Source organism: Pseudopipra pipra, chromosome Z (genome assembly GCF_036250125.1).
Source record: "Pseudopipra pipra isolate bDixPip1 chromosome Z, bDixPip1.hap1, whole genome shotgun sequence".
NCBI lineage: Eukaryota > Metazoa > Chordata > Aves > Passeriformes > Pipridae > Pseudopipra > Pseudopipra pipra.
The window spans coordinates 60,313,712-60,341,460 of record NC_087581.1 but is presented as its reverse complement, the minus strand read 5'-3'; the positions used below and the strand labels follow the sequence as shown (position 1 = coordinate 60,341,460).

Here is a 27,749-nt window from a genome sequence, read left to right as displayed (position 1 = left end):
TTTCAAATATCTCCAATGAGCATAAAGAATCAAGTGAGATCTGCAGTAACTATCTCTCTCTTACTTTATATTAAGGTGTGGGTGCACATGCGTGTAGACACACAAACACTTATGTGTAAAACCAACCTTTCTGGCAGAGCAGAAGCAGGACCTGTAATAATCAGTAAGAGCAGTTCCATCCAGCACACAATGAAAAGATAGGAAATAAAAGCAAAGCTCCCAACCCCAACCAGATAATGTTTCTTCCACGGGGGTTCACTGTTACCAGTTTAGCATGATTTAGCAGTTCTGAGCTGCCACACTAATTAATTTGTGGTGCAAAAGAATGTAACAAATCAGCTCATGTGAAGAATAGATTTTATTTCTGAAAACAAATACACTCATTTTTTAAGGGAAACTTCAAAAATATGTTACAAGGAAGACGTTAGAATAAATAGCACTTTTCTATTCTGTCCCATTAATCAGCATCACAGAGAGGAAGGTTTGCCTCTTTAGCTCTGAAAATGCAAATTCTCAACAATTCTTAATTTATACCTTGAAATTGTGATGAGATATCCCAGGTTGCACAATGGAACTCAAGTAAAATCCAAGTTGATCAGTTTTATAACAAGTTGTGTGATGAGTATGACCTCTTGTGTTAAACATGGGAATATTCATTTGTTTATTCACAGAATGAAACAAACAAGTAAGTAGATCGAATATCTAAAAGCTAGTAACAACACTGCCCTTGCATTTCTACAAATAAACAGGACAGTAGCAGTAGAGGTATTAAAATTGGCACTTATGACTTTTACATATGAACGAGAAAAATAAATGCAATGATTTCCTCATATAGAACTAAGTTATCTTATATTTTAGTGTTCCAATACTTTAAAAAGATATTTTTTTCCTTCTTCACAATTCTAATATAAGATTGCATGATCAGAATAGATGAAGTTACAGGACAGAGCCTTGGTGACTTCTAAATAAAACACGGAGATTTACAAACTTCTTAAAAAGCTTTCCACAGTAAACTAGCTCATGAGGACTTTACCTTCTGGTAAAGAGAAAGCTTAAAGGAAAGTATCATTAAGCAAACATTAAGGACAGAGTATGAACAGAAAAAGAAAAATGAAACTTAGGCCTACCTAATCTTTAACTAATTCACAAAACTGATATTTTGAAAGCATGCTTCAGCATCGTTTTAATGTACAGAGTGATAAAAGCCCGAGTTCTCTGAGATTTTAATTTTCTAAGATCCATGCACTTCATGTGTGTTTGAAAACACAGGCAAAATATAACCAGTGAGATGGAATAACAATAGTGAGTTTTTTCAAACAAACAGTGCAGTATCTGAAGCTGTATTAAACAGCATGGTCATTCTTAAAAATAAAAGCACCTTTTTGCTTGGTCATCGGTGCTGTGGGGAACTGAGTGCAATCAGAGCACCCAAATACACTTTAGTGCAATTTCAAAATTAAAGTGTTTTATCATTCATGCAATAAAGTGCGTGTAGATTTTTATTCAAAACTTTGTTATTAGACAAATTTTGAATTATCACAAGGCATTATGATGTTGTGTATCACAAATACTCCTTTTTATGGGTGCTTTTTCAAAATAACCTACACTATGTAAACATAGTCAAGTTTAAATTTTGGTCAGTCTCTAAATAATCTATCTATATTGTAAAACCATGATATTTACTACATTAGTGAGAGTGGTGTGATTGTGTACGTGCTTTAAAAGGTACACTTTGATTAGGAATTAAGTCATTTAAGTTTCATAATACAGTATAGTTAAAAACTTTGTTAATGGCAGTGCCTCACTCATACTTCTAAACTACAAGTCACTCAAGGGTTTCAAAAGAAATTGAATATCATGGGAGATACAGAAATTAGAAGGATCTTAGAAAAGCTTAGTGGATTTAATCTTGAACATTACTGAGAAGTTAAAGATGTAAGAAAAACCTTCCATGCTATCAAATTTTGCAGCTAATTTTCAAGCTGTAAAGATAGTGCTGCCCAACTGTGCGTGGGGGGAAACAAACAAAACCAACAACAACAAAACCAAAACAAACAAAAAAACAAACCAAAAAACCCACACAACTCCCCCCCCCCCAAACACCACGCTGTTATCATCTCGCCTAGGTGACAGGCACAGCTGTAACACGCTTACCGTTCTACTCATTCTTCCCTTAAAAAAATCTTCCCTTAAATAAACGCAGGAAAGAGACTTTACCTGGTGCAGACATTGCTCTGCCAAAGGGAGTTGCAAAAACGGATTATTCAGTGAGAGTCTAGGAGGAAAAGGAAGGGGAAGAGGCAAAATGGACTGCACCGACACTGCATGCCCGGGAACCGGAGCCGGAGGGCAACGCAGACAATCCGTGACCCCGGTCCCGTTTCACGGGAGAGCTCCTACAGAGCCGCCGGAGCGGCTCCACAACCCCAAACCACCCCCGGCCTCTCCCGGGCGCTGACACTCCGGCGGCGGCTTTCCCTTCTCCCGCGGAGGGGAGAAGAAGCAGCCGGCCGAAGCCATGTGTCCTTTGGGACAGGCTCAAGACGTGCCGGGAAGGGTTTCCCGCTCCCCGCCGGGGCCGCGGCTCCTTCCAGCTCCGGCGGCGGCGGGTCTCGGGCGGCGGGAGCGGAGCGAGCCTTACGCTGTGTTTTGCAGGGCGGCGGCGCCGCTGCTGGACAGCTCCGGAGCGCGACGCGGCGCCCATGTTCCGGAGGCGGCGCAGATGTAAGCGGGGAGCCGGGGAGAGCCGCCGCGGAGCCCCTTTCCCGACGGGCGGGGGCGATCCCAGCAGCGAGCGCGCTCCCCAACCCGGGAAGCCTAGTGTTGCCCCGGCGCGGGCTGAGGCAGCAGGGGGGGAAGGGGGATCCCCGCAGGAGGGGGGCGCGGGCAGCCCTGACCCGCGGGAAGCGGGATCCCCGTGGGAGGGGGGAGCGGGCAGCCCTTACCCACGAGAAACGGGATCCCAGCGGGCAGGGGACGCGGGCAGCCCCTACCTGCGGGAAGCGGGATCCCCGCGGGCGGGGGGCGCGGGCAGCCCTTTCCCGCGGGAAGCGGGATCCCCGCGGGCGGGGGGTCCCCGCGCCGCTCACGCGCGGCCGGTCCCGCCCCTGCAGGTGACGTGATGCCCGTTGTTTTGGTGCGCCCGACCAATCGGACACGCCGGCTGGATTCTACGGGAGCCGGGATGGGCCCGTCGTGGCGGCAGCAGGACGCTCCCCTGCCGACCATCACGCATTGCGCACGGTGCACCACCGCCCGGTCCTCCTGCGGCTTTAACGGCCCGGGAATGGACGCGCCGCGCCACTTCCCGGCGGGCTTCGGCCCCGACCAGCAGCAGCAGCAGCAGCAGCAGCGCCCGCCGGCGCCGGCGCCGCCGCACTGCCAGCAGCACGGCCAAGACAAGCAGAGCCTCCTCCAGCAGCAGCAGCAGCAGCAGCAGCCTCAGCAGCAGCAGCAGCAGCAGCAGCAGCAGAGTCCATGCCTCCAGTGCAACAACTGCGCCTACTACGGGGCTGCTGCGGCAGCCGCGGGGGATAACCTGCCCCTGCTGCTCCGCGCCTCCTCGCCCCTCTCCGGCGCCTTCCGGACGCACTCCTCGCCGCTCTCCTCCGCCGCGTCCTCCCGGCAGGGCAGCCAGCTGAACGTCAACGAGCTCACCCCCTCCAGCCATGCCGGCGCTCTCAGGCAGCCTCACCAGTATTCCCAGTACCACCAGTGCCATAGCCTGCAGCAGCAGCAGGCAGTCAGCCCCAGCAGCAGTGTCAGCAGCGGCAGCACCCACCACCACCACCACCATCATCACCACCACCACCACCACCAGCAGCAGCAGCAGCGCCGGGAGAGCAACCCCTTCACCGAAATAGCCATGAGCAGCTGCAGGTACAACGGCGGCGTCATGCGGCCCCTCAGCAACCTCAGTTCGTCCCGCAGGAACCTGCACGACCTGGACTCCGAGTCGCAGCCGCTGCAGCCGCCGCTCGCCAGCCCCGCTGCCGCCGCCACCGCCGGCAGCCCCGCCGCCCCGGAGATCGTGGTCTCCAAGCCCGAGCACAACAACTCCAACAACCTGGCGCTCTACAGCTCCGCCGGCCCCGGCCCCGGCCCGGGCAGCACCAACAACGGCGGAGGCAAGTCCAGCAAGAAGAAGAACCAGAACATCGGCTACAAGCTGGGGCACCGCCGAGCGCTCTTCGAGAAGCGCAAGCGCCTCAGCGACTACGCGCTCATCTTCGGCATGTTCGGCATCGTCGTCATGGTCATCGAGACTGAGCTCTCCTGGGGCGCCTACACCAAGGTACCAGCCCTGGCGGCAGCGAGTCCCACCGCCCGACGGTGCGGACACCGTGGGACGGTGGGTGCCGCCGGTCCCCTCCCCGGGGCCGGGGTGGCGGTGGGGCGGACCGGCCCCAGCGCGTGGGTCTCTGAGGGACGGCGGTGTCTTTCTCTTGCAGGAGTCGCTGTATTCCCTCGCTCTGAAATGCCTTATTAGCCTGTCTACGATTATCCTGCTTGGGCTCATCATCGTGTACCATGCAAGGGAAATCCAGGTAAGGTTTCCTTGTGTGGATCAGGAAAAGTTCCTGGTTTAGATGGGGGTGTGAGACGGTTTGTCCGGGAGTACAGTGGTGGTAAGTACTGGGCATGTCCTACTGGTTCAGAAAGCATAAGTAGTCTCTGCATGCCTGCCGAAGTTGGTGAATGGACCTCAGCCCTGGAGACAGGGCAAGATAAAGTGGGATACAAGCCAGGGAAACTCTGCTTGCTCCGAAGTTCTCCCTGCTAGGGACTGTTGCCTGCAGTTATACTATAGGATCACTTTGCCCTGAGGTTATAACATGCTTTCTAGGTGACATGCCTGCTGTCTCCTGTAGCAGATGTACAGCAACAATCTTTTATTTCCCAATGACTCAATTTCATGCTGTGCGTTTTCTCTCGACAGCATGGTGAATGGTTTTCACTGTGCAAGGTATGTAATCTTCACTGCGCTGTCGCCGATATGAGGGTCTAAGAGGAGGGGGAAGACTGATGTTTGACTTGTTTTATTTAATGATGCAGAGCCTCTAGGAATGTGACCAAAGAAAAGTGTCAGGAAGGGTAGGGCTAAAGGTAAGAGGAACATAATGATTAAAGCTGTAAAATAAATCTTACAAATACTGTCACAGGTTCTGTCCAAGTGACTTAATTCTAATTTCAGTTTTATTTTTTTTGACCAAGACATTAAAATTTGGTATTTCAGCTCAACTGAAACATGCAACAGACAGATTTCAAAGTTTTAAAGAGAAAAATACCTTGTTCTCTTTTGCTTTTTCAGTGCTTTTTACAGTGCTTTTGCTTTTTCAGATTAGAGATCCCTTGAGCTGAAAACTGAAATGTCAGATTTCAAGGGCAAAGAAGACTTTTGCCCTGATTAATACTAATCAGTTAAAAAAAAAAAAAGGATAAATTAAGAATTGTATAGTACCCTGCTTCTGTGCAAATGAATGCTGTAATTTCAGTGTGAAATGGTACCATAGTCCCCTACTTAGGGTAATGTTAAAGAAGTATTATGTTGCCAGATCGGATCCTGTTGTGCAGACCTTGCACATGCAAAACTTCTTTTACTGGCTCAGAACCCAGTTTCTCTGCATTAATATCAAAGATATTGAAAGCTGTTTAATGATATTGTACTCAGTAAGTAAGTGTTTTGAAGAGAGAGCATATTTATAAACTACAGGAGTACGCATGAAGAGGTCTCTTCATCTGTATAAAAATAAATAAGTAGCACTGCTGAAGTGTGGGAGCCTTCTCTGGTGTATCATCCCACAAGTGGTGCTTCAGGCATGAAGAGCAAAGCTGAAAACAATTCCTCCGTAAACGTTTGAATTAGTCTATGCATTTTCCAGAAACCATAAAATTGAAAATTTTATGGAAGATAGCCAAATAGTTGTAGGTCCCTTTAAGCATCAGCGTATACTAAGTAGTTACTTCAAGATTCAATTCATTGCTGGTTTTTTTCAGATAGAGAGTTACAAATTTTCATTATCTTATGAATTAGATCTCTTAGGGATCAGAAAGAAATAATAATAAAGAACTAAAGTTGTCATTCCACTTTGTTTTTTTTAACTGACTGTTTTAAAGAACTTCCTCATGTATGCAACTACATGAAAGGAGCTACACAATCATGTGACTTAATCATGATTAATGTAGTTTTCAGTGCTGCCTGACTGTATAGAACACAAGTATACCTGCCTGTAAAAGAGCAATACCCCATGTTTTAGAATGAGAGACACCAAAAACTGCAGTAGTCATGACAGGGCCTGAAGTGAGCTGCAGCTTCAAGGGGTTCTGTCATTCATGTTGAAAATGAAAGGAAGTTCTCTGTTTCGAGGAGCTTGTTAGAAGGAAAGCACATAGTACTTCCCTTAGCTATTAGATGTCTGCTCCGTTTTGAATTTACGCATACTCTGTTTTTCTGCATACACTTGACTTTTAAAAAATAAGGTGAAGAGTATGTAGAGCAAAAGCTACCTCCATCTGACAGTTGTAAAATTTATGTTACGTTTGAGACCTGAAAAAAAGAAGTACCTTAAAAATACTTTGGCTTAGTGACTTATATAATCTTCACCAGGCAAAAGAAAATACTGGGTAAATCTGATAATGTAATGTTTGTTAAATAACCTTTAAAACTGACTGTTTTCTGAAAGCAGGCATGCCTTTAGTTCAAGTAAGCACCTTGCTATGTGCAGTAGAATGAATGAGGTTTGTAGAATAGAGCCCACACAGAGATGGTTGGTTGTGTCCAGGAGGACTATTTGCACCAGCTATTTGTCAGTCCCATTCCAGTTCAAATATTCCTTTCTGATTATTGTCTTCTGATTATTGTCTGAAACATATTTAAACATTTTTTGTAGCATAAATAGGCAGGAATTCATTGAGAGAGGAGAATTTGTTCCATAGAAGAGAAGAAGATTGCTGTATTTTGCTTGTGGGTGTGGTGACTTTCATACTCTGGTAGAAGCAAACCAACCTAAGCATAAGTAAAGTTTTCTACAAAGCATGAGGCAAAAAAAAAATGCTAGGAAACAAAGAGCTGACACTTTAATAATTATTACCGATTGCTCGATGAATACAGAGAAACCTCTGGTGACCTAAAATGCTGGTGAGTGGAAATCAGGTTTTTCATTCTTTTCAATAGTCTGTGATCATGATTTATTGGTAGGGAGATCGAACAACCATGCTGCAAAGCTGTCCATGGGCCAGTGCCCATAGCGGCATAGCAGGTGGCTTTAGTCTTCCCATTGATACAACGTGGCTTGTACATTTTGCTTTGGAAACAGTGAGCCGGTCAGTTAAACCAGACTCCAGAGTTTGCCTGTCCCAGACCTGCTGCGCTTTTTAAAGACATTGGAAGGGAAGTTTATAAAGGCTTGCTAACATTCTTCCCAAGCCGACAGTGATATGGCGACGTGAGACAAGTGAGTTTTCTTCTTCACCTTTTCCCGCGGTTGACGTGCGGTGTAGGAGCTGGAGCACTCCCAGTATCCCGGCGGTTTCCGCACCGCCTGTTCAGCACCGCGGACAGCTCCGCGCGGAGCGCCCGGCCCGGGCGGCGCATCCGTCCCTTTCTGCCTCTCCTTCAAAACCTGTTCGCTACACAGTTCTGTTTGTGGGCTCTCTGCAACTTACAGGGCTCTGCATCTGGCAGACCATAGTCTCCAGAAGGGTGGTAGCTGCAGTATTTAGACAACTGTAGGAATGTTGCATAGTCTTGTAAAATACCGTAAATGTTAAAATATTTTTATCAAATAGGTTTTCAGTGATGGCAGTGTACTAAATTATTCTGTATAGGTCTAACAATTTAATAAATGTAAGTTAGTGTTAAGAATACAATAGAAGTCAGATGAAACCAGTTGGGTTCAAGGGCTAATTCATAGCTTACCTTACTGTTTCCAGAAGAGAGCATAAAAATTACAAGCAAGTTTGCTTCACATCCTTCCCCCTTCTGGAAAAAAAATCCTAATGAGCAACAGCAACAGAGCTGAAATTCAAGACAGTGACAACCCCAAAATGTGTGTTCTCTTTTTGTTATGTTGTTGTCATGCCTATAATACTGTTAAAAACATCACCCCTGAAAGGTAATGAAATATGCATTGCTCTCACTCCAAGCTTGTGTGGTTGTTGATTCAGTTCTTCAGAGGAAGTGCTTTGTGTTTGAAAGATCAATGGGAAAAATGTAATTATCCTAATGAAAAATCATTATCCTAGCCTAGAACAGGTATTTCTCTGACTGTTGCTCCAGTTGAGAGTTTGAAGAGGTGAAGGACAGAAGAGCTAAAAAGACAACATGATCCAATTATCATAATAATTTTTGATGTATAAATTATCCAATTCATGCATAAACAGTTTGTTACCTAATAGTATTTTGCATAATTAAAGCAGAGGCAGAATATAACATAATTAAAATTGTAAAATCTGTAGAACTTACTGTTCCATTCCACAGTTCTCTAGTGCAATATGCTGTTAGATCCATAAATAAAATTGAATTTAAGAAAGTTTTGGGTGGTAGTTCACATGGTAAAGCTACAGTTTTTCTACTTTTATTAAAAAATGGACCTCTTTGCCTGTCTCTAGTACTGCTGGAGGTAGAAAAGCTTTTAACTATGCACCCCTGAAGTTCCACTGGCACTTTCTTGTATTACTCAGAGCAAAAGATTAAAATCAAAATTCTGCGAGATTGCCAGTAGGAGGTCTTTAATGTCTTTTGCTGAGCATTCCACCTAATAGTTATTGAGAGATGGTGGTCAGTGGAAGAATATATCTGGAACACTTATCTTTTAATGCTGGATTGCTTAGTGTATCCCTTATGTAAATAAACATACCGCCTGTCCTGAGTAATAGTAACCTGAGTAATGCTAACCTGTACTTTCTTGGACAGCATCTGAGCCTCTTTTCCTTCTCCCTAATGCAGATTTTGTCACTCATGCAGAACCATGATAGTTGTTGCTATTTGTTAGAAGTGAATAGAAATCAATAGAATTTTTTTTTTAATGTCAGTTGAAATTTTTAACCACTTCTAAAATGTATTGCTAGTTCATACTTAGGTAGAATTCCTGTGGAAAGTCTTGCAAACTCCAAGGTTAAGGTTAAGCTATTGCTTTCACAGCAGAACCTCCCAGGGCTCCAGGGAGAGAGCACCTTCAATCCCTAGATGATTCTGAAGTGGTGGGAAAACGTGCTACTGATAGGTTTGGACACTCCCAGTCTTCATTACCTTTATAAAAAGTTATCACAGCTGAGAGCCCAAATGTCTTTCTGAAGAATCAGTCTTCTTCTCCCTGTGCCTGAAAACTTGGAAAAATGGAACAGACAGTATCAGGTAACAGCTAAGAATGGTAATAAATACGTATCTTGACCTGTTTATTGTGCAGATAATCCCATAATGCGTGATGGTATTAAACACTGTTTACAGGAGCTTCATTATCTTAGTAGCATCAGTGGAAAGTTTTGCAGTAAAAATTTTGCACTCATGAACCAAAGTTAAGCTCCCTTACCGTTTCTTTTCATAAGAAGTTATGGATATTCTGCATCTTATTAGCTGTCTTGCTGGCAATCTGTTGACTTTGTGCTAAGTCCAACTTACATTTGCTTAGGTATAGTGAAGCACCACAGATTGCTCACACAGGCTATAGATCTGGTGAAAATCAAGAAATAAACCTTAAGTGGTGTTTATCCTGATCTGAAGTCTTTTGAGAATTAGTGATTATTTTTTCTATTTATTTTAATTGGTCTTGGATCAGGCAACAGCAAAACTCATTGCGTAGCAGTTGATCCAGGACACAGTAACTTTATGTACAGACTCTAAAATTCTCTTCTACCGATCAGGCTCACATTTCATGTATGTCGTGAACAGCAGAAAATCATATAGGAATCCAAGGACACCGTGTTTGTCAAATTAACACCATATCTGTCAAATTATGTTTTTGTGGAAATGCTTAGTTTTAATTCTGTTCAGTTCATTTTTGATGTGTAGATCCTGTTGATGTAGGTAAAGTTACAGCTGCCCAGTGTTTCTGAGATGTAGCGCTTTAATGCACATGGCATGGAAGACAGGCTGGAAAATCCTTTAATAATGATCAACCTCAGAAGGGGCATTAAAGTTACATGTGTATTATGCCTCCATTTCCAACAGGCTTCATTAGAACATAGGAGGAGGTGTTACACTAAGTGATTGGCCTGGCCATACCTAGCATTATCTATTCATATCTGGCATGGTTCTGAGCATTTTTTAATGAGACTGTTGGGAGTTTATCAAGACATAGTAGTGCATTATGAAGTGTGAGAAGGTGTGTTATTGCCCATATTAGAGGAGAGAGAACATTTCTAACCAGAGGTAAGATTCTGGGTTTGTATAAATTGTGTAGCTTAGGGGAAAGCAAAAGATACTGCTGTATACAATCTTGGAGGCCTTCTGCATGCCCATCTTACTGTGAAAGTGTTGTCCATGCCAGATCTTTCAACTGTGAGGCCTTCAGATTAGAAAATTCTATCAGGTACTTGACTGCAGTTTTGTTTTGCCTGAGTTTTAAGTGAAAGTGTGCCAAAACTGACAAGTGTAAATTAATGCTTTTTGATTCTGGTTCTGGTTTGTATATGATCTACTAAATGAAGTATCTTGGGCTTTGAGTTTGATTTGAGACATACTTCTCATATGTTTTGAGCAAAGATCAGAACAGGAATGGCTGCTGCTTAAGACTTGGGAGAATTAAAATGCTCTGTGGAAGCTTCTATGCAACTTCAATCAATCGTTTTCCCCCTTGATGATAAAAGTGTTGTTGTTACACTCCCTTACTAGAGGATGAAATACTCCTCTGAGCCTATGAAGCTCCTTTTAAAATATGAATTGTCTGTACAAGAAGAGTCTGTAATTGATCTTGTAATTAGCTTTCAGGTAAGCTGGATGTATTGGTCACTATAAAAAGTTTCCACAACTCTGTTGTATGGAAAAAAGAAAAGTTACACATCATGAGAACACACACAAATAGAATTTAATATACCTTTTTTCGTGCATGGGCTTTTTTGTTTGTTTGTTTAATAACATAAACTATGTTACATTGAAAAACATGAATGGAAAAAGTTCCATTCAAAAAATATGATATGAGAAATACCTATGTCTCAGTGTATTTTTGATTAGGTTGTGTAAAATTACTTTGTCCCATTATTTTAATGAAAGCCACGTTAAGAAATTTCTTCTTATATCTGTTGAAAGGTCAGGAGAGACTGTCATGAGAACATGCTTTACAGCTTAGAAATAATTCTTTTGTAAATGGAGTGGTGAAACAGGAACATTTTATACTTTAAAAGGATTTATGTGAACCCAGGCTTTTGCAAACTGAATTGTTCAGTTAATATCATACATATTTTCATAGTTGCAGGGTGTCACATATTTGTAACTTGATTCATTCACCTTTTCCTCTTGAACAGTTTGTGCAAATGTGCTTTTCCATCTGTGTGAAAACAGTCCTTAATAAACATTGTTTTGCGTTGGCATTTTAAATGCTAAAGGGTGTGAATATTAGACACTTCATGAAGGAGTGAAGAGAAGTGAGTTCAGAAAAGCAATGTGTGCATCTTCTAAGGTGTTTCTTTATCTTTAATTTTGGTGGAGGCTGACAGATCTTTTGGAAATAGATTCTTTTAGAGGAAATACTAAACCTTTTCATGACAAATGGAAACATCTCTGTTAATTCTATGTAAAGTAAAGCCAAAGGGTAAGCCTCAAATAACTTTATATTTTAAAGTCACTGCTCTTAGTCTTTTTAAGGGTAATGTGCTCTGGCATTTGGTTTTTTGTTTTGTTTTTTTTTTTTTTTTTCTGTAAAGAAACATATTAAAACAAAAACATTTTGTGTCCAAATGGCAGCTTCTAAACTTCTGTGCGTGCTAATATTGTGCAGCTTTCCAGATGAATAGGGTAGAGCTGGGTTCTGTGTTATGTAGCTGACCAACAGCTATTTATTGGATACACTGTTTATTGAATTCTAATTGAACACAGTCACGAAGTTACTGAAGGCTGCAGGAGCCATCAAGGTCAGAAGTAGAGAGTTGAAAGATTGTACATATGTGACTCTTAAGTATAATTTGTCTTGCAAAACCACTGCTTGTAAAAGAGCATATTTGAAATAAAAAATAATTGAAAAGTAAATATATATGAACTCATATCCATAGATTTTATTGCCAGCTGTGGATAAAGAGCTTCCTGAACTTTCTTATCTGTATTCTGCAATAAATATTGTTCCTGGTAGTATTTCAGAATGTAGCTGTGTATCTTCCATAAGCAGTTATATATCAGTTCTGTGGTTTGATGGGTAGATGTAAGATAGCCTGAAAAAAGGAAATGATTCTACAACAAATATTTATATTCTAGTTTTCATTGTCAAAGGGAATTACCTGGACAAGTCCTCACATTTTTTCTGTCACTTAAATGATATTTTTACAAAAGGGAACGCTGAGACCAAGAGTTCAAATGCTGTGGAAGTAATTTGGGGATGGCTTTGTAACTAGATTTGAAGCTTAGGCTTGCCTATCTTCTAGTCTTATGTTCAGATCAGTCATTTGTCATGTAAATAAGACACTGTAATTGCCATCCAGCTATGCCTATAACATTCAAGAATTATATGCCTGCTTTAGCGGATGTTCCAAAAATTGCAATGTAAAATGAATGCAGTGCTCCAGAAAGTGTTCTAATGAGATACTATTGGAAATCTTTATGAAGCCTTTTATCCCTACTAAAGTTGCTTATTCCAGCTTTCATAGCTCTGCAGCTTCTGTAGGGGCAGGTGTCTAGAGACATTCACACCTACCCTACCCATGACCTCTCATGGTAGTGACTTTCACTAGATTAATATATTATGAAGCACTTTTTCATGTTCATTCATTTAACAAAACTGAGATCCATTCTAGGTAATGACTAATATTTCTTGTTTTGTGAAGGTTGTTATGCTTTTAAGAATATGATCTGTTGCAGCCAGAGAGTGAGACATGTCTTTGAAAATAGCATAGTAACTTTGATTCAGTCTGCACCATTGCATCAAGAAAATCCACATACATAGAACTCTGATTTCAGTCTGGGAACCTGGAGAAATACTGAATGTCCAAGTGTGGCTAGACAGCATAAAATAAATTATCTCCTGCCTAAACAAATAATAAAAATTACTAGAAATAATGATTCCCAAGCATTCACTGATAACATCTAAGTTTAATAAAGGATTCATCAAAATTGTTCTTACTTTTCTGATACAATAGTAATACCATTTTTATGCCAGTCATACACAATTGAGCTGTATTTTGGCTTCAGAAAAGGATCTGTATTTGTGAGTATGTAAATTAGTGGGATTTTTAGACCATTTCAATTTAGAGCATCCTTATTATATGTTAAGAATTTGATCCTCAACACCCTTATTAATAAAATATTTTGTCAGGAAGACTTGAAAGCTCTTGAACAGACACTTATTTATGAATAAGCTAAGGATGCTCTTAACCCATTTTCCCTTTGTCCATTGAACTACTCTCTCCAGTAGCCATAAAATTCAGTCTTGGCCATGCAGCTACTACACCCAGATTGTAGTGAGTTCCTTTTATTGTAGATTCCTTTGTAGTATAGTACCCATGAGCTGTGCTTGGGTTCTGCATAATGAATGGGCTGATACAACAGCAGTTCTCGTCCAAATTAGAGTGTAGCTGTAAAGGTGCCCTGTGGCAGCTGCTGCAGAGCATAATCCTTATCTGAAGGGTATCAAGGGTAAGTGGCGTCACACTAAGCTCACCTGCTTATTTTGTCCTCATTCAGGTTTAGACTTCGTGGTAAAAGCCAGTAATTTGCATTCTGTTGTGATTTTCACATTATGATAGTTTAGAATAACTAGATCTTTATGCAGTAAGATAGGACAAGTGCTGGATCTGATGTATTGCCAGTTCAGTGTCAATATAGTTTCAAGACAGTTTAATGGCAAAATATGTAAAAAAGATATTGATAGAAGACTACCCATGGCTAGTCTGACTTTCAGATTTGGTTGTCAGATAGGAAAATATTTGATTCTCAATCTTTATGTGCAGCCATATATGAGTAGACATTTGTCTACCTCCCACAACAGAATGGGATGCAAAGGAGCAATTTAGCAGTTGCTAAATTGTCAGCTAGCAGACCATTCTTTTCCCTTATCATTTGGCACTTGGAAGGAAAATAAAAAAGACAGATTCTTTTATATCCAGCCTGTGATCAGAGATGTCATCTCATCCAAAATTAATAATTCTTGTGTTTCACCAGTGACTTGTCTATGTGTGTTGTGGCTGATAGCATCCTGTGTTAACTGCTGGACATCAGAATTTTTGCTGCTGTGGTCTGTCCTACTAAGCGTGAGGGTTGTAAAAATAAAGCTTTCTAAAACATTTTGAATAGCAATTGTATGTTTAAATTGTGGATGATAAGGGGGTTGGCAGCAATCAGTGCAAACTTGTTTCATGTATCTAGTTTTCAGACAAATTAAAAAACCCAATAGCTTTGAGGATGGAGCATCTTTTACCTGATAGCTGCTGTAAACTCAACAGATTTGATGAAGCTGTAATATTCAAATAATTAATGGGCAGCAAAAAGAACTTTGTGTGCTAAGACGTATGCTAAGATTTTTTATTTTCCTGAGGAAGCAGCTGCAGTCATAATTAGTAGTGATCAAGTAAAACCATATTTAACCTATAAAGAAATACAGGTAAACACCTGAAAATATACTCATGCCTATGTTTATTAACCTGATGTTGAAAGCTGCCCTTTTTAAAGATACTTAATCTTTGAAGCAGTTTTTATCTGCTATATGGTTTAGCCAGAAGCCCACTTTAGGCCTTCATTAATAAAAGGTATTACATCCATGGTTGCTTTGTTGCTGCCTCCTCACAATTTTACTTGCGAGGATGAATTACAGAGGCATTTCTTGCAGGAATTGTAGAATCATTTACGTTGAATAAGATTGAATGCCTCAAAACACCTGGCATTAGTGCATGACTATGTTTATCAGAATTTTTAAATACACAAGTGCTTCTAACTCTATTCCACTTTTCCTTCTGCACAATATACTTTCCCTTATTTAAATGGTCATGCTCTAGGACAACAAATACTTAGATTTTTGTATTTATGTATTATTATGAACATATACTTAAATGAAGTTCCTGGTTAAACTGTTTCTGACATAGTAAGAACACTTTACAGGGATTTTATAATTCTGTGATGCTGGTGTGTACTCACCGATTGTCATTCAAATAAAAATGTAATCAGTTTAAAAAAAAAAAATCAAACTTACTGAAGTATTTCTGAAGTATACTTGAAGTATTTATGTCACAAGTATACACTAAAGGAGAAACTGAGATTCTTGTGTATGTGATGTTTTGGTACCAGTCATTCCTTAAAAACAGGTTCCTTAGTTTAGAGTCACTGTTATACTCCTTTGGCAGGATGAATGAGCTAACTCATCTTATCTAGCCTCACATTCAATGTTTCTTCCTTAAACTTCTGTTTTCCTTGCAAAAATATTGCCAATTCTTCAGAAAATATATCCTTCTTTTTATCTGGTTCCAGTGTTCTTAGGAGTAATGAAACTGAGCATCCCTGAAGAGAGTGAGAGGTTTCTCGCAGTGGCAGATGGCAGCTGTTTTGGGAGATGGTGTTTCTTTGTGCAGTGATCTGTAGAACAAATTATTTTTAGTACTGACTGAAGAAAAACAAATCCTAAAGGAAAAATTGTAAAATAATTATTTAAAATTAATAGTATAAATATATTGGAATGTAGATGGTTCTCCCCAGCAAATTTTGTTTCTGCAGGAAGAATATAGTATCAGAATTACTTTATTTCTGAGGTACTTGTAATGGAGAAAAACATAACACAGACCACTATGTTTCTTAGTAAATACATTCTAAACATTAGTTCTGCAAAATAGCAGTTATTTTATAGGCAGATGTTCTATATTCTTTATATATGAAGTTTTGGAACTGCTGCTTCAGTGCAAAACTAAAATCATCCCTTATTTTGAAATCAGTGTTTTCATCCTCATGCTACCACGTTCAGTGTAGTAGTTGAAGCAGACCTAAAAGACTAGAAGAAATTTTTGAAGAGTTTTTTGCTGTTGTTAGAGATTATTGTATTAGCATGGTTGTTTTTTCAGTGTGGTCAGTTGTTTATGTCTGTGAAAGTGGACCTAAGGAATGCATTTACTATTTCTTTGCAACCTTCCCTTTTAGGTGTAATAAATAGTTAATGTTCTGGTGCACTCTTTTAGCAGGGAAAGTGAGCCAGAGCAGGCCAGCAGAAGCAGAGGGTAGTGTGGGTTGGCAGCTGGTGGAAGCTGAACTCTCTGACAAGTTGTGGTGTGGTTAGGTTACATGCTGAAATGTTTCCTGAGGGCTGGCTACATCCCAATAACCTTGCTCAGTCCTTAGGTTCTTGCAGGGGTGTGTGGGGAGAGAAAGGGGGGCGGGGGGAAATAGGGAAAGCTGATATTGAAAACTAGGTATCTTTTCCATCCCGTGGTCCTTTGTAAGAAGTGGTCTTGTGAGTTGCTCTGGATCACTCAGTGTATTCTTTAGTAACTATATCTGTTATGTAGTAACATATATATTCTTTTTATTTTCTTTGTTATTTCTACTCTGCTTTTAAATGACAGAATAATAAATAGTATGAAAAAGATGAATGCTATTTTAGTGAACTAGTCCCATTTTCCCAGTTTGTATGTTTATGCAGGAGAATTATCTTAAATCACAGAATCAGAGAATCACAGAATAGTTAGATTTGGAAGACACCTCTGGAGATTCCCCTGCCAAGGCAGGGTCACCTAGAGCATGTGACACAGGAACATGTTCAGGTGGGTTTTGAATGTCTCCAGAGAGGGAGACTCCTAGGCAGCTTGTTTCAGTGTTCTACCACCCCCAATGTAAAGTAATTCTTCCTCATGTTGAGATGGAGCTTGCTGTGTTTTAGTTTATGGCTGTTACTCCTTATCCTGTCACTAGGCACCACTGAAAAGACTCTGGCACCATCCTCTTGACATCCGCCTCTGAGGTATGTACTGATGAGATCCCCTCTCTTCTCCAGACTAAACAGGCCCAGCTCCCACAGTCTCTCCTCATAAGGGAGATGCACCAGACCCCTCATCATCTCTGTGGTCTCTGCTGGACCCTCTTCAATAGCTCCTTGTATTTCTTGAACTGTGAAGACCAGAATGGAACACAGTATTCAGATGTGACCTCACTAGGGCTGAGCAGAAAAGGAGGGTCACCTCCCTCAACTTGCTGGCCACACTGTTCCCAATGCACCCCAGGATCCCATTGGCCTTTCTAGCTGCAAGGCCACACTGCTGCCTCTTGGTCACCTTGTCATCCACCAAGATTCCCATGTCCTCTGCTCTCCAGTTGGTCAGCCCCAAACCTGTACTGGTACTTGGAGTTATTTCTCCATGGGTACAGGACCCTACACTTGCCTTTATTGAATTTCATTAGGTTTCTCTCCACCCAGCTCTCCAGCCTATCAAGGTCCTGCAGAATGGCAGCACAGCCTTCAGGTGTATCACCGCTCCCACCAGTTTTTTGTTCCTTCTCTGTTATTCTTCTTGCACTTAAGTTACATTCAGAGCTTTATTAAGTCATGTTGCTTCTGTATCTGACTGGAGAACATTTTGGACTGTCAATCTCAGGCACAAAACGTTTGGGAACTGCTGATGCTGGATGGAAGCCTTCTACGTGTGGTAACTTAAGGAGCTTATTCTTGTTGTATTTTAAGCAACTGGAGTGGGTAGGATCTGGTATGATGAAATAGCTGTTAAATTAAGAGTATTTTAAAAATTAAGAAATATCTTTCATAGAACTTGACTAAGTAGAAACTCCTGATCCAGTCAGTTTAACTGAGTTGCTTACTGGTTATTCTGCTGAATATCTCAAAGGAATATAGTAACCCCGAGTGGTGGACTTTTATTTATGGAGCTCCGATTTGTTTAAAGGTTCATAAAAATTCCTGTAACTAAATATCTCTCTGTTGATTACTGATCTGAGGAAGCTCAGCTGTGGTTATTCAAGCAGGAGTCCAAACTGAATTGTACTAGGAGATCATCTTGTGAAAAACTTTTTTAATAATGAAAGTGAAAAAAATGGTTTTATATTAATTTTGTTTACAATCAACTCTATTAGTAATAGTGAGCTCATTATCTAATTACTTTGATTTTTTTTTAATATACTTATAAACTTGTGACGATTTCCTAGTTCAATCCGTAATTATCTCAGGAGATTCTTCTTCTCCATAGCATTTGCAAACAAATCCTGATATGTTGGAATGTCTTTTCTTTTTCTTTTCCCCCCCTTCTAGTCCTTGGATTTCAGTTCTTAGTACTATTACTGGCATAGAAAGTTAATGGCATTTTCAGGAGCATCTCACCTTCTTTATGTCCCTGGAGCACATATATATACATGGACAGACCTATATGAAATGAAATTATGTACATCCCAGCAATTGCTGAGTGCTGTAATGGTCTTTTGACATTTGTCAGGGGTGTAAGCTCAAAGCATGTAGTTGTTTGAGATGAAGAGTAGAGCTGAAAATCTGGCCATCCAGTGCCATTTAAGAATATTGAGGGATGCTTCCGAATACCTTTAGAGAGAAAAAGCTATAGAAAAAAGTACTGTCAGTATGTGGTTTAAACCAGAAGGGAAATATGGGTAGGCAGAATTTAACTGTGTGGGCTTATGCAGATTTTAACCCTGTGTTAGTTTATTTGATCATAAATTCTTTTCTTTCTAAAAGGTCTCCATTTTTTTTATAATTTTCTGAGGGACAGAGACAGACAAATCTATTAAGAGCTTTGCTTAAAACATATCTGTTTTTCGAAATGGTTATGTGTGACTTGTCAGAGTAACCAAGATGTGTAGTTCAGATGTATTTTAATGTGAAGGTTTTGGTAATGCACTTCTGAAAATACAGTTCACAAAGACTATAAATGCTCTGAAGGCCTCTTTTACATATCCCTTCCTGAGATGGCATTGTTTAAATGCAGTATTTGAGACAAGTATTTTGAGCCTTTTTAGCCACCATAACACATTAACATGAAGTTTGCTTTACATGCATTGAGGTACACAGTGTTTATAGCAAAATATAAATAATTCTGAAAAACTAATTTTGCAAAGAGATGCAAATTTAAATAAATATACTATGAAAATAATAATTTTTGTATTGAAACTACAAGACTTTTGCAATCTGCTGTTTAAATTGGCATGTTTATAGTCGGAAGGGGTATATGTGTTTTTATGCTAGTGTACCTGTATAAGTAGTAGAGCAGTCTAGCTTCCTCATTTGAATGAATTAAGCATATTTCATTCAATAGATAGGTATATCCACAAGTTCTTGTTGATCAATTTCTAGTGACCTACTAGAAAGTTTGACTTCAACTCTAGGTGTGAGAAACATTCTGGCAAATACAAGGTAGCTAATCCCTCATGTAATTTTGTGAAAAAAGATATTGTTTGCCTTCTGGATTTTGTATGTAGAGGACATTTGATGCCTCATGACTTTACATATGTATTAAACCCACTAATGTCTGTGCTCTGTGGCATTGTATTCAGGATGAGGAGTACAGGAGCTGCCAGGAATTCCTGCAGGTTCTCCAAGGTCAAGCACAGGCCTTTAGGTAATTTGCAGACCATTGGATTATGTGCCTTCTGATGATGTAAGAAGGTAATTTTCATCCTCTAGTTAGAGGCAACTGTGCTAAAGGCCTGAGATATCAATCTCCCATCACCATATGGTTTTAAATAATTTTTACTTCATGGGGTGTTTTGGGACAATGACTTGGCTATTTGGAGTAGGGAGACAAAAGCAGTATCTTCTTCCTCCCTGACTACCATAATGGCTTTCTTTTAGTTGTGTAAATGATATTTTGGGCACTCCAAACTATAGAAAAATGACTTCTCAAAAGTTTGGGTAAGTCAGCAGCCCCAATTTTGCTACTCTAAATTGTAGTCCCATCAGTTCTTTTATAAGTTTTAAGTGACTCCAGTATTTGAGAATTTTAAATTTTGATTCTTAAATTAAACAATTGCAACAATTTGCTTGTAAGTAAGGCTGGTTCCATTTCTCCAAGGAATGCTTCCAGGACTACAGCTGATGCTGCTTTATCACTTTGTTGCTTCCTTTTTACTTCTGTACTAATGTATCCCTACAGTATTAGACCAGGATAAGGCTACAGTTTTCAAACTTATTGTTTTACCTATAAAGGCTTTTTTAAAACAGATAAGCTTCCTTGTTCTTTGCATTCATTAACAACCTGTGGTAGTATGCTATGAAAGTTTTTATTTACTAATGATTTAGAAAATTAACTTCTCTCCTTTTGTTTCTGTCCTTCACGGAATCTGATCTAATTTGTCATTGAGTTCAATCTGTATACTTTGAATATGTTTCTCTTTTTTTTTCTATGGTATTACATGAAGGGTACACATACCATATAAATATCTATGATATTATATTTATTTCATGCTTTTAATGTGTGGGATTACAAATATCAAGTTTATTTGAAGTTAAAGATTGATTCTATATCTTATATTTACGTACAATATGCATACATTACATGCATATATGCACACATAGATTACATGCATACATTACATGCATACATTACATAATTCCAAGTGAAAATAACTTTAGAATTTTTCATACAGAGTGCAGACTAAGTAAAGGGATATGAGAGTTCTGTATTTGAAGAACCTTGCAGTACACTGATGAAGTACTTGAATTAGATTTTAACACTGAATAATTACACGAAATTTGAAAGCTATAAATTGGCATAACATCTTTAACCTTGACTGGAGTTTGTCCTTCTCTGTGCAGGACTCAAATGTATAGGAAAAGTTGTCTCATTCTTTTATTATGTTCTCTTTTTATTGCTAGCATCGTACTCAATTCAAATGGGGAGTAGTATCTTGAAATTAATGCATGGTTATTATAACAGGATTAACTGAAAGCATCTAAGACTGTGTGTAAATAACCTTTAAATTGTGCTGTTCAGCTGTCCTTTCTCATTTCCATTCATTTATGTTCCTCACTTTCCAAACTAGAAGTACCTAGCCAAGGACACAGGCACACACAAATACCTCTGTATCTTCCAAATTAAAAGGGAAACTTGCGTTTTGAAGATTGCATAATTGAAAGTATATAAAATGGACATGAAATCCTGTACTAATTTCTGTGTCATTTTCTTATGTCTGAACTTAATTTTTATTCAGAGTGTGTGTTAGAGGCCCATACATGTTCTAGAATGTTTGATATCCATCATAGTTTGAACTTAGATGCAAAGAATTGTAAGGAAATCTACCTCATAAATGTGATTTTGAAATATTAATATTTTCATGGAATAGAAATTTTTGTACTGGATCTGTGGTCCTTTGTAATTTCTGGTATTTTCTGCCTTTCATGTTTTCACCTCCTAAATCACATTATATGACAGCTGAAGATATTATCACTTTAAAATACTATTTTCCTTAGAAGAAATTGGCTCGGCTAAGGTCAAGGGTGGTTGATAAAGATCTTCTGTGTCTGTAAGCATAACCTCTTCCACTGAGCACTACAGAGAAACTTCTTTCTGTGTAGCATGTTGGGTTTCCTTCTGCTGACAGGTGAATATGTTATCAAGTATATATTCCATAATGACATCTCAAAGTTTTTAAAAAACTGAGTCATAAAATAACATTTTCTTCTGTGAAAATTGTAAGATCAAATTTTAATGTCTGTGTTTAACTCAACATTCTTCTATTCTCGTCTTTTAAACTGAACCAGTCTTGAAGGTATCATTTTTCTTGAATTGACTTTCTGCATATAGAGTTCTTCTTTAAATCTGTGAAGATGGTAAGTAAAAAAGAGGAGAAAAGACCATCGCCTTTTTCAGCAGATTTTGAAACTTTTTAACTCTGCCAGTTTGACATGTATTTGATATGTATCTTAGAATTGAAATATTTAAATCTGTTGTTAATTTATTCTTTTCTCTGGAAACCCACACAGCATTTGAGACATTTGATATTATCTCTCTTTTTCAGTCAAGCTGTTTTCAGTCAATCTGTATTCTGGGTGTTCTAAATACTTTGATCTCTTTGTAACTGATGTAGCACTTCTGTGATCTGACTGACAGAATTTATGGGCTAATCACAAGAATCAAATGCACTGGAGCCTTACAGTACTTTGAAAGTTTGGCCCTTAATACCAAATAGTGCATTTGCTAAGTGTAAACCAGCAGTGTTTTGGTAAGGCAGACAAACATACATACATAAATCGGCCTTCTGGTGTCAGTTCATGTATCTGGTATGCGAAGTTTGCAGAGAGACCAGAGGTGAAAGAAAGTATATGTGCTTATGTTGTATACATTGCATGTGTTTCTTTAGCTTAAATTCAACACTGAGTGTCTTTGTCTTCAATAATATTGCAGTGAAGGTAGGAACTGTATCTTAAGTGTGGTGGCTTGACCTTGGCTAGACCCCCACCCAGCCACTCTTTTGCTCTCCCTTCTCAACAGCACAAGGAGAGAAAATAAGATGAAAAAGTTTGTGAATTGAAATAAAAATGGGGAGATCCCTTACCAATTACTGGCACTGGAAAAACAGTCGCAACTTGGGGGAAATTAATTTATTGACATTTAAAAGTAGAGTAAGATGGTGAGAAATAATGGCAAAAACTAAACCACGCTGCCCTGCCCCACTCTCTCCAAGATGAACTTTTTCATTCCCAACTCCTTTATCTTCCCCTGCATGAGTACAGGGGTTATGGGGAATGGGAATCTGTCCGTGACAGTTTCTCCTTGCCACTCCTTTCTCCTCATGCTTTTTGTGTGGTCCAGTGTGGGTCCTCCCCATGGTCTGCAGCCCTTCAGGGTAAATCTGCCCCAGCATGAATCCTCCATGGGCATTAGTTCTTGTAAGGAGAATTTTCTGCAGTGTGGGCTCTCTGCAGGTGAGGCGACAGTTCCTTTGGGAAATATCCACCTTGCTCTGGAGTGGTCCTCTCCATGGGCTTCAGGGAAATACCTCCTTCATCATGGTCCTCTCCAAAGCCTGCAGGGAAGTCTCTGTTCCAGTACCTGGAGCACCTCCTCCCTTTCTTCTCTGACCTTGGCATTTCCAGCATTGTTTCTCACACTTTTTGTTCTCACTCCTCACTGCCTGGGCAGCATTTTTTCCCTTTCTTAAATATGCTTTCACAGAAGCACCACAAGCTTCAATGGTGAACTCAGCTATGTCCTACAATGGGTACGTTGCAGAGCAGCCCCTGACCTCCTTTTGCTGACACCAAACCTGCAGCCACTCCCAGTACCAAAATCTTGTCACTGACACTGACTGTAGTAAGATGGAGGGGAAGAACATAAAAAACAAGTCCACAAAGACATACATTTATTTTGGTTTGTTGTGCTCCTTACTATGGTTAACTTCTTTATTTCTTTTGGTATCAGTTCCACTATGATAAAGTTAATTTAAGGTTATCACTACTCTAAACAATTTCAGTAGAGCAATTTTATGAAAAACAAACTAAACGTATAGTGAGGAGGATGTAGAGTGTGGTTTTGATCACTAAAAAACACATACAGAGAAATCAGACTTGTATTTTTAAATTCCTGAAAGATGGAAAGGGGCAGAGAGCAGTGCAGATGAGTGTCTTTTCCGCTGTGTATATAGTGTTTAGCATGCTGAAAGTACTTTTCTTCCATTAGGGAGCACATTGTGTTCTTTGCCTTCTCACCCATCATTTTTAAATAATCTTATTTTAAAAATCCTGCAAAAGTATTTTTATTTCCTATTAACTATTTGCTGAACAGCCTTGTTTAGATTCAGACTGTAGTTGATGAGAAAGTCTTTTTCTGTCATTGAGATTGTATTTTCTTTTTACATATGGGTTATATTCCTCTCTAAAAAGTTGCCTATTTGCAAGTTCTTACATATCTCAACACTCTATTAGTGACAGGTGTTGTTTGATTAACTATTTATTTAGTAAATCATCAGGAACATAATTTACTAAACAGGGTGAAATGTTTTAGAACCTTTATTCGTGGATGGCAAGGTGAAGGCCTTGACTATGCACCAACCAACACGTGCATTTAATTTTCAGCTACTAGTGGACATCACCCAGCTGCCTGGGCTACTCTGATATTTGCTAGACATTAATTTTCGTATTTTCACCATGAGATATCATTTTGAGTATTTGTGTACTTTCTTACATAGTTTTACAGTTTACATGATTCAGTATTGGTGCCTTGAAGACAGCTTGGATGGTTCTATGAAAGCTGTAATATCACCTTGGCTGAAATGTGGAAATGCTGTTGTGCAGGCTTAACATTGCATCTTTGAAAGTATTTTTAATTTGTATTTTAGATATCCATTCTGAAAACACTTAAATAAGTCTCAGTTTTATGAACTTAGAGTAAACAATTGATTTTGAATTAACAAGGCTTAGTTAGTCCAGAATTTTATTTTATCAAAAATTACAATTAAACAAAATATGAAGAATTCTTAGTAAAAAAATATGAAAATTTAGCATCACGTACAGTCTTAAAAATAGGTCTTGAAAAAATTCTTTTTGTCTTAATCAGAGTTATCTTTCTCTTCATAGTGATGTAGTAATGTCATTTTCTGAAATGGCGTACTTTTTTCTTTTTTAGTGGTCATTGGCAGCTCTGAAAACTATGGTGTTTTAAAATGGAATTATAACAAGTTTTGTTAATGATGTACTAAAGTTAACCTTATATTTTATTATTTCAGTTGTTCATGGTGGACAATGGAGCAGATGACTGGAGAATAGCCATGACTTATGAGCGTATTTTCTTTATCTGCTTGGAAATACTGGTGTGTGCTATACATCCCATACCTGGGAATTATACGTTCACATGGACAGCCCGGCTCGCCTTTTCTTACGCTCCATCCACAACAACAGCTGATGTGGATATTATTTTATCTATACCAATGTTCTTAAGACTATATCTTATTGCCAGAGTTATGCTTTTGCATAGCAAACTTTTCACTGATGCCTCATCTAGAAGCATTGGAGCATTAAATAAGATAAACTTCAATACCCGTTTTGTTATGAAGACTCTAATGACAATATGTCCAGGAACTGTACTGTTGGTTTTTAGTATCTCATTATGGATAATTGCTGCATGGACTGTCCGAGCTTGTGAAAGGTAAGGTTGTTTTGTTTGTTTAGTTCTTTCTGTCTGTATTTCTGTTTTTCCCTATTGGTTTGTCTCTTAAGTTTTGAATTCTTCGGATCTAAATATTTATTAGAATGGGGCTCTCTAGTCCTTCGTATTTTGAGTGGTGTGTGGTTTGTATTCTGTGACAGAGATTGTCAGGAGTGGTTTGCCTTTTAGTCTGAAGGACTTCTGCAGAGAGGTTTGTGACCCACTGTTTACTGTAGAATTACAATTTGATTTCAGTGTTTTGATATAACTTAAAACAGTGGAAAGATATCATAAAATGTATTTAAGAGTAGTTGTTGATATTTTGCATTTATACCAATTTTCATTTATTTTGTTTGTAATATAAATCTAGTGAGGATAAAACACGGGGGGTGTAATTTGAGTTTTATTGTGCTGTTAAAAAAAACTTGCAAAATACTTTTGAGAGGTTGGCAAGATCAATAAAGGAGAACAGGCAGAACACTTGCAGTAATATAACTCTTTCTTTCCTCCTCTGAAAATCAGAAAAAGTGCATTTGAGAGTCAGACTTCTGTTCATTTCATCTAGTTTTCCAACCTCCCCTTTCCACAGACTTCAGTGTAGGTGCAGAATAAATGGCTATCAGTGTTGACACCTTGAAATTGAATTTCTCGAACATAACTTTAACAAAAAAAGAAATGAGCTTCTGATTGCATAGAATTGCTTAGGAATATGAGATCAGTTAACTCTAAGACAATTAGGATGATTCTCTATGGAAGATTTAATGCCTGGGACAGGTCCTGGATCCTGGAATGGATTTTCCTTTCTGAAGCTGGAAGATCATCAACATATTTAAAGCATTTCTGCTGCTGGTTGTTGTCCGTTTTATTTTTCCTGTTCCTTTCCGTGTCTGCCCATTTTAGAAGCAGTTTAGGGGAGTTACTTGTGACAGCAAGCTGATTTAAATCAGCAGTTAAATTGCACACCAACTGTTCTGCTTTTGTTACTTTTGTAAATTACTTCTTGCATTACTTCTCGACTTGTTAAAAAGAAAAATATCTGATCTTATAAAACGAGTGTAGAAATCATGTTGTTGTAGTTTTATTGTTAAAATTGCCAGAATTGTGGAGTGTAGTTTGTTACAGTAGATGCTTTATGTCAATGTCTTTACATCATATTACAGCAAGTCTAGTAATTTAAGAGTATTCTGAAAACCCCATGTTAAGAATAACATAATTTCAAAACATTCCCCATGGTGCAGCAGAGGAGCACCCTAGATTTTGACTCAATCTATAGTAGCTGTGTTTTAATAAGCACGGTCTTATTTCAGGTGTAATTGACTTCTGCAAAGTATCTCCTCTTTGTCTCATATTCTTTGCTTCTGTTCCTGACAGGTTTTTTCAATAGAATTACTGCTCAGGAATTCCCGAGTGTCTACTCAGGCATTTCCCAGACTGTCACTTCTTAAGTGATTTTGAATAACTTAAGCATCCATTGCTATCACACTTTTACATGTAACTGGTCGTGATAGTTTTTATTATTCAGCATTAAATAATTATTGTGTTATTAACTTTTTAATACATGTGCATTCAAAATAAGCTTATAAAACTTGTGCCTCTCACAGGGAAAATTACTGAAAAATAACAACTTCTGTTTGATACACATTTGTAAAACATATTTATTTCTCTTATATAAGGATGGCTGGATAAGAAGGTGTAGTATATAAGTAATACTAAAAATAAAAGAAACAAAAACCACCTCACCCATTTTCCAGTCAGGGAGAGTGAAGGCAACACTCTCATAAAGTTTTGATTTTGTGTGTTTATTTGTATTTGGAAAGTGACAAAATTCTGCATCACTGTGATCCTGGGAAGAAGGTTATTTATTTGGTCAGATAAACTGAACTCAGGGTTGCAAAAAGCTGAATTTTCTTCAACTCTCTGCTAAACTAGTAATGGATTTTCCACATTTTATTTTGCAGTTGCTGTTCTTGAAGTGACTGTAATGGTTTGGGTGGTAGGCTGGATAGCTATAGACTCCTCTAAAACTGAAACAAAAAAACAACTAAAAGCAAGTTAAATATAGATGTGACCATCAGATTAGTATGTCCCTAGCATAATTACCTTCTGTGAATGGAGTCCAGTCCAAGGTTATTTTCCTTCACATTTAAAAAAAAAATATTAATTTTATGTTTCAAAAACACAAAATGCGATGTATTTTCGCCTTGGGAATTAGATACTTATGTCATTCATGCTAGCTGCACAGCCAATTTTGCATGTTTTGACTCAGATTTTTCCTTTGAGGGAAAAATGTTTGCATTTTGCCAAATGAATGATACTGGCTGTGGATACCAGTTAATCGTTAGTCCATCAAAACCAGCTAAATCCATGGCCCATAGAGAAGTACCTTTTAAAAAAAAAAGCTTTCAGAGGAAAACCCGAAACCCTGACACATTGGAATGCTCTTAACACTCTGCCAATTGAAACTAAACATCTCTTTTTTGCATAGCTGGGGACAGATACCATAGCCATTTATCATGAGAAGGGACAAATATGGCCAC

At 39.1% G+C, this 27,749-nt stretch overlaps 1 protein-coding gene across 2 annotated transcripts in view; it reads left to right on the top strand.

Annotated features, from left to right (window-relative positions):
* The first annotated feature begins 3,113 nt into the window (after positions 1-3,113).
* The window catches only part of KCNN2 (potassium calcium-activated channel subfamily N member 2), a 74,284-nt gene continuing 49,648 nt past the window's right edge, over positions 3,114-27,749 (top strand). For both annotated transcript variants that reach the window (XM_064641760.1, XM_064641761.1), the window contains exons 1-3: positions 3,114-4,294; positions 4,452-4,547; positions 24,794-25,212. In XM_064641760.1, the coding sequence (XP_064497830.1) occupies positions 3,122-4,294; positions 4,452-4,547; positions 24,794-25,212 (1,688 nt within the window). In that variant the 5' untranslated portion in view covers positions 3,114-3,121. The remainder of the gene's footprint in view (positions 4,295-4,451; positions 4,548-24,793; positions 25,213-27,749) is intronic.